This window comes from Pieris napi, chromosome 1, assembly GCF_905475465.1.
Source record: "Pieris napi chromosome 1, ilPieNapi1.2, whole genome shotgun sequence".
NCBI lineage: Eukaryota > Metazoa > Arthropoda > Insecta > Lepidoptera > Pieridae > Pieris > Pieris napi.
In genome coordinates, this window is record NC_062234.1 from 11,343,315 (window position 1) to 11,350,949 (window position 7,635).

General features: G+C 33.3%; 2 protein-coding genes across 3 annotated transcripts; both read right to left on the minus strand.

Moving 5' to 3' along the window:
• Positions 1-50: 50 nt before the first annotated feature.
• LOC125063445 (translin-associated factor X-interacting protein 1-like) lies at positions 51-7,481 on the minus strand. Of its 2 annotated transcripts, XM_047669887.1 has the most exons (13): positions 7,338-7,481; positions 7,122-7,256; positions 5,489-5,626; positions 4,968-5,149; positions 4,534-4,709; positions 4,031-4,157; positions 3,531-3,639; positions 3,032-3,198; positions 2,502-2,580; positions 2,074-2,190; positions 1,727-1,879; positions 579-753; positions 51-300 (listed from the first exon to the last, which is right to left on the minus strand). In XM_047669887.1, the coding sequence occupies exons 1-13, from the start codon at positions 7,464-7,466 to the stop codon at positions 122-124; spliced, it is 1,866 nt and encodes a 621-aa protein (XP_047525843.1). In that variant the 5' UTR covers positions 7,467-7,481; the 3' UTR covers positions 51-121. The 2 variants fall into 2 exon arrangements, with proteins under 2 accessions (XP_047525843.1, XP_047525834.1); XM_047669878.1 differs by lacking the exon at positions 5,489-5,626.
• Positions 5,804-6,835, minus strand: LOC125063457 (homocysteine S-methyltransferase 2-like). The gene has a single exon (XM_047669899.1). It carries the CDS (start codon positions 6,659-6,661, stop codon positions 5,843-5,845), a length of 819 nt encoding a protein of 272 aa, XP_047525855.1. The 5' UTR covers positions 6,662-6,835; the 3' UTR covers positions 5,804-5,842.
• Positions 7,482-7,635: the final 154 nt, after the last annotated feature.

Sequence of the window (7,635 nt, forward strand, 5' to 3'; positions counted from 1 at the left end):
TAATGCAGTCCTTTATAAGCCTTCCCCCTTTAAGGAAATGAAAGAAAACACAGTTTTTATAAGGTATATAATTAAAGTGCAGATTACATGTAAAAATAAATACCTACAATAATTTATTTAGTTAATTCCTAGTGTTTTTATAATTGCGACGCACTCCCTTGGATCTAGGCCCGACTCTCTCAATGTCTCCAGCAGCCAGGCGTACGACAATGTTCTGAAGAGGTAGCGAGCTGATAGCGCTGATTTCTGAAGTCTGATCCGAAAATGCCCATCGGATATATTGTTCCATACGGACATGGTCTGTAATTAATCAGAGTATTTATGTTATCAATTTGGTCATGGTAGAAAGAGATATTGGGAACCAATAAATATAATTACTTATTTTTTTACTCTATCGTTTCATTACACTGAATTTTTTTAAATATCAAAACATACATTAGTACCCCTTAATTCAAATACATATATTTAATTACACACATTAGGTATGACGTGGACCTAATGTGTGTACACATTAATAGAATGCATTAAATAAAATTTATACCGTCAAAAAAATACATAACTAAATTATATTGCCTTACCAATTGCCGGATCGACAATCGCAAAAGCCCGTTTGAGTGCATCAACTGTAATATTGTGTTGGGCACGTCGGCCTCCTAACTCCGCCACAACCTCACGTATATATTTGTCCTGACACAATTGACGCTGACGGAACAGCTCTCGAGCTAACTCCACACGGTCAAAGCCTTCTTCGTTCTAAATTCAAATAGTGTGATTGAAAATTGAGTGAAATTTACTGGATTTAGATTTCAGGTGAAAACATTATGAACGTTGTTCCGCCGGGTCTCGTTATAAGGTAATTCAAAAGTTAATTGTACCTATATATTATTATTAGATCCTAAGATATGAAATTGACGTTTTGTCATACTGGCCACTTGGACCTCAAATATCTCCTCTTTGCTTAGGAAATTCAATTTTATACACATTGCATTTGTTTTTTCGAAAAAATTAATTTCATTTAATTTTTTTACCTTTACGTCACCACTACTTTGAATTGACTACGAAAAAGTTACTTGTACGCACTTGGTGGACATTAATAAATATTAATGTTGATTAAGTTGTCATTATTCATTTATGTAACACAATGTACACTTCTTTTTTTTTCCTTTATGGCTCTGGCACGGTTTGTGCATAAGCCAGCGTCAACTAGGTATAAGATTTTTATAAGTCGCTGTTTTAATTATTTACAGTTTATGAATATTAAAAAACGAAGGAAACTAATCGCAACATAACATAGATGATTGAAAACGCATTAAATTTACAACAAAATCAGAATAGATTCATAAGGGGAAAATTATATCAAAATTATAGTTTAATGTTATTATTTACAATAAATATACTTATAATGCTATATACAAGGGGATTTAACAATGTACACTTATGAACGTCAATAAAGAAATACATAATTGCTTCTAATTTTATATTTATTGTCAGTTCTGAAATCAAGGGCGAAGAACGGACGAGAAGAACTGACAATAAACTCTCCGCCACTATTTTTAATCGCCAAGGTTTTTGTTTTATAAAATGTTTGAAATGAGCTGCAACCATTACAGCGTGAGTGTGTTATAAGAATGATATTTGAATCAAAAGTACCGTTCACGGTGATAATCTATTTATGTATAGATTTTGATGGCAAATTTCAATTTTATAAATACTTCAAGCGTTATACCTCGTAGAAGAGTTTGTCCAAGTTTATTTCATTACAGTTGAGTTTGATTTTAAGTTGTTTCTTAACAACGTCGGTTAAATTTTTAATGTCAACTTCACTTTTTAGCGGGAATATCGACCGCGATACCCGCTCAAATTCTTCTATTGTTACAATCTAGAACAGAACAACATATTATTTATAATTTAAATAATTAATAATTATTTGCAAAAATTTACATATTTATTACATTAATTATTTAAAATATGATAAACGAGTCGATTTCTATTGTAACTTACGTTTCACGTTTTAAAATATTTACCACATTAAATGTATCCATCAAAATTTAATAATGTGTTATGTATAGGTACCTCTCCATCTAACGCATGGCGGCGTAGATGCTGATGCAATTGGTCCCATTGGCGACGAAGACCCCAATATACTTGTTCACTAAGCTGTCCGTGCAATGCGCCCCACCATACACGCACCTGCATTATTAAATTTACCGCTCTTTTATTTATTGCCAGAGACACAAAGCGAGACAGAGTTATAAAACAGAACATGCCATTGTCAAGACTTATAAAATGCAGATTATAAACAATCACAGCAACAGATCTTTTAATGCATCTGGAGCTTGAGACAAAGTCCCTTTGCGACTTATAATTAAACTTATACCTAATAAAAAGAAACAGATTAGGACTTAAGTTGCTGATTAATGCTGATTTAGACGGATTTTTTTTTATGAATAACGGGGTTAAATTTTAATTTTATTTTAATGACAAGGTTATTAATGTTTCACCTGTGGTTCGTCCAGCATACTCTCGGCGCCCGCGCATACATTGTACGCCCACTCTGCACGCACTGACGACTGTTGGTATCTGTTCGTTTGTCACCAAATAAAAAGTAATAATTATATAACTTATGAAACAAATGTTCATGATAATCGTGCAAATACAATTTTTTTTTGTGTTTCTCAGCTTAGACATGACGTGTGGATATGAATTAATAATAAGGATACTTTATATGTTTTCTAGGTATTCATAAAAAATATCAGTGGGGGGGCTACGACTATAAATTTGTATATTTTTTTTCTTCATAGGCAAGAAGGAGATTAAGCAGATTAAGCCGTATGTGTCTGTACACGCCGTCGATTTTTAAGTCTAAGACATGTTGGTTTCCGCACGATGTTTTCCTTCAACAAGCCAGTGTACATTGCGCATTTTTTAAGTCGATTAATAAACACCTATAATGAGCCAAGTGCTAGTAATTACTTAAGAATATTGACTCCGTGAGGTACAGTATAAATACATAATTTTAAGGATCTATTACCTATCCTCAAAGTATTTGGTCACGAAATCCTGCAATGCCAGATGAGGATGATGGGGTCGACCGCGCCAAACATCGTTGACCACGACGCGTACCTCGCGACGCGACAGACGCAGATTGCGTACGCGGCCCGAGTATCGTAAGTATGGGGGGACAGTGGGGTCCGTGCCCTTTTTATGAGAAGTATATTATAAAACAACAATTAGGATTATGTAACTTATTTGTATAAATGCCAAATTTTTTTGATACACACATCGCTTGGTACAGTTATTCTCGATAGAAAGCATAGGTAGAATTATTATTTTCCTCCACTTTGTCGAGAAAAGTATATTATTTTATTAACAAGTTATACACATCTACAGGGAACTTACAGAATTTCATGTTAATCCTGACTCGGACCTAGATGCTATCCGAGTGTTGGAGATTTGTCAATGTTGTGGCTTGTTCTCTAGTAATTTTAATGTATTGTTGGAAACCCATAGGTCTATGCGTTAAATCTCACCAGTCCATCAAAGTACTCCAAGTGCTCACTCTCGGCTGCTGGGCCCAACTCCTTAAGCAGTGCTCGCAATTTATCGCGGGACGACAAACCCTCGGTAAGCTGACACCATCTGGTGATGCACTTAAACATATCAATAATAGTTTGAAGTCAGAAAGTTTTTTACGATTATTTTATAAAAATAAACTTCTATTTATTTCAGTCATCAAAATCGCATTAAAATCAGTAATATAGTATTAATGATTAAAAATGCGATTTTAGCGATCGGGTATGTGATAGTTACTGTTTAAACAAATTTAGGAAAATATATTTTTCTTTATAACGATACGATAATGCTTCTTTCCGTCATCAGCTCAGTTCGCTCCCGTTCCGTCTCAGCAAATTAACAATCAAGTAAAATGAAATAAATATAATTATACTTAATATAAACATGATTAACCTACTGAAGCGAAATATTTTAGTAATAAACCTTTGATTTGTATGATACAGAGTGCATGTTGTACCTTTTTTTGCCGCCGCCAATAAAGTCTGCACAGAGATCCCAAGGGGGCCGTGGTGTACCAGCCCGCTCTAGTTCTCGGCATCGCTCCCGGCATTCCATGAGTTCTTCCTCGATACTATTTTTATGCGCTATAATTTAGAAAACATACAATATAAATATATATATGGGCTTTTTATGAAGAAAATAAATATTTTAAAAAAATACCTACTTTGATTTTAATTTATCAATTCATTTTCTCGAAGGTAAGCTAACTTAACCTTACCTAATATATTAATGAAAAAATAAAAACGAAATCATTAAACACTATAAACTGCTGCACCTTTAATCATTATATGTTTTGGGACCGGATTAGCTTACGATTCAGTTTACGAATAAATAAAAATATTTTTGACCATAGGCTGTAAAATTGTTTCCTTAGAATGTGAATACAAGAATTTTAAGCTAACGCGTCTAGTAATCACTCTGGGAAATAACGCGGCACATAAGCAATTAAAAATCATTTACCAGTGACTTTCTTGTAGGTGCTCTGCAGGTGTTCGTACTGGGCGAGCTGGTGCTGCACCTGTGTCTGTAACTCTTGGTGCTCGCCTTCCAGATGTTCGAAGTCACGTCTCGGCACTGTTTCCGCGTATTCTTCTTTCATACTCTTCAACTCGGTTTGAGTTGACGATAGCTGCTCGCTGTTTATTTTTAGTATATATTATAATTTGCAACAGCTAACCAGTTTTTAGGATCAATGTGTAGATTAAATACTAGTTTGAAAAGTAATATCACGGCACCCAAAGCTATATTTTGACGTACCTACTTCATAATTACGTAGTGGGTCGTTAAACATTTTTTACTACTTTGAATTATTATCATGTGAAAAATTATAGATTTGCGGTATCGGACGCTTTATTGGATTTCGATAGGTATTGTAACCATAATTGTGAACGTACCGACATCTGTCAAGTGCAATTCTGAGTACGATGGGGTCAGATCGGATGGCCATTGGTTGACTGGAGTCATCATCTAACTCCTTTAGTCTCAGATGCAGCGATAAATTCTCAAAGTATAGGGTGTATCTAGCGTCTCGTTCACGCATTAACGATAAGTAGTCTGAAAAATTCTCATCCTTTAACTGGAAGGAAATAAATTTTATTTAATTTTGTTTATGGTATAGAATTGAATACATTACAGTATCACACATTTTTTCTTTATGTTGCAGTTATCTCCAAGTGAATTAATTATATTGTAAAGCAACTATTCTGAACATTTTCACATACATATAAGCAATAATATAAAAAGAAAACAATGTTACATAAAGCTGTATATTAAATGAATCATGAAATATAAATTATAATGCTATAATACAAAATTAATCACCACAGAGTTACACAGATATGAGGATAAAAAGATGAAAAAAGAAGAACAACACAACCATGTTTTTATGAGTCTTAACAATGCAGTAATGACAAACCTTCCCATTATCTTTCTTTAATTTGGATATCTCAAAGCTCAAACTAAGATTTTCAGTTCTCAAGGCATCATTATTTCTAAGTAATTGTTTTATTTTATCATCATATTGCTTTTTATTTACCGAAACACCAAACACTTTCTGCAAAAATATCACCCTTAATACTGACAAATATTGTTCAAATAGGAACATTACAAATTGGTAAGAATTTATTTCTTTTGCTTATTTTTAAGCCAAATATCAACTTCGCTACGAATGTTTGCTATATCGTCACAGTAGGTCCTGCAGCAGCCACCAATGAACTTAACATTTATGTCCAACCAACAAGACACAAATGAGTGCAATGGTTGACATTGATCATCTGCCCATCCATGTCCGGGAATAAACTTTTCTCCTGAGTTTGGATATGTCACAATAGGTATGTCTACCTCCAGACTTGTTATTAAGTCCGACAAGTTTTGGCGAGCAGCAATTAATGCCTATAGCTAGTATTTGCTCAGGATTTGCTTGCAGACAATTCATAACTACTTTAGAAAAATGTTCCCCATGTGCTATACTCATATCGTCTTTACAGCTGAATGATATCCATCCTTTTGTCTCTGGATATTCTTTCAACATATTAACAAGTATTAGAGCTTCTTTTTCACAAGGTATGGTCTCAAATGCAATTAAATCTACACCAGATTTGACTAAAACATCCAATCTAGGTTTATGCCAGTTTTGAATATGTTTTTCGGAAATTGTTTTGATGTAATTTCCACTGTACTCTGATCCATCATTCAGAGATGCCCCAAATGGCCCAATAGAGCCTGCTATCAGAATATTACGTGGAGTTAAATCACGGGACTTGCACTCGTCTATGTATTTACTCCTCGCTTGTTGCGCTAAACGCACAGCATGTTTAATTAATGATAAACCTTCATCCGATGATATTCCCAGGTGTTTCATAAAGGCTTCAACAGAAGCTTGATAAGTGTTAGTAGAAATAATGTCTGAACCAGCTCGAATAAAGTCAAGGTGAGTATCAACTATTTCTTGAGAATTAGTCTGTAGAAAGCGAGATGTCCATAGCGGGTCTCCATCAGGTGTAACACCAACGTGCCGGGACAGTTGCGACGAGAACCCTCCGTCTAATACGTATATATTTTCTACGTTCTTAAGGTTAATTTCCTTCATCTTAAATTTAAAAAACTAGAACTTAATACGAAAATGAAATGAAAAAAGAACCTACTGAACAAAAAAAAGTTTAAAAATTTTAATTTAATAGTGGAGGTCGGAAATCTACCACCACCTCCTACAACCAATTCAAATTTTAAAAATATAAACAGTTCGTAAGTTCATTAACCTCATTAATGACACAACCTTTTATTATGACAATTGACAAAACTTATTAGTCATATTATCTTTCGTCTTTCTATTGACTACTTTTTGTTTTCAATACAACGTAAATATAATTATTGACTCAATGATATAACTTGTGTCAGTATTAAATAAGTTAATAATTGATATAGATAGGCCCTGTCTAACAAAGGGCCGACATCGATACTTATGAAGAAATCTAACTACGAAGCCTATTTTCATAAACACTTATTGTTCATTATGGTTAAAATGATAAAAAATAAATTTAAAAACTTACATCTTGAGTGATGAGTTGCTTTAAACGCTCATCACGTATGCCTAGAGAATTTTCATAAGAGTTTTGTATGTCATGTAATAGTGAAGAATATGTAATTGAATTTTCAATCAGTTCTTTACATGCATCACGATATATCTAAAATGGTTAAACATTTAACAATAAACTTTATTTAAATTAATTAAAAGTCCTTTTTATAGTAATGGTAATTTTTTATACCACAAGAACTTCATCAAAATATGTTTGTTTCTTTTCTATCAATGTGGAATTAGTTTTCTTTACAAGTTTTAACTTTTCAAACACTCTGCATTCGATTTCTTTAACGTGTTTTGGAGTATTTTTGTGCATGATAAAATAAATTTTCCACTGAAATGATCTGAGTTTAACTGAAGAATTTTGATTACGCGGTTTCTGCAGTGATTATCTTTTTGTCAAATACGTAAAAGCCGTAATCTGTAGGGTGTTAGTTGTAATCAATTTAATTCTAAAGAAATAAATTTAATTAAATAACTTAAAG

What these genes read in the sequence shown, in the direction of transcription:
- LOC125063445 (XM_047669887.1), bottom strand. Translation starts at nt 7,466, where the DNA reads ATGCACAAAAATACTCCAAAACACGTTAAAGAAATCGAATGCAGAGTG. An exon ending in AGCAACTCATCACTCAAGAT is followed by an intron (nt 5,627 to 7,121) that starts GTAAGTTTTTAA and finishes ATATTTTTGCAG; the next exon opens with AAAGTGTTTGGTGTTTCGGT. An exon ending in GCCATGCGTTAGATGGAGAG is followed by an intron (nt 1,880 to 2,073) that starts GTACCTATACAT and finishes GTTCTGTTCTAG; the next exon opens with ATTGTAACAATAGAAGAATT.
- LOC125063457 (XM_047669899.1), bottom strand. Translation starts at nt 6,661, where the DNA reads ATGAAGGAAATTAACCTTAAGAACGTAGAAAATATATACGTATTAGAC.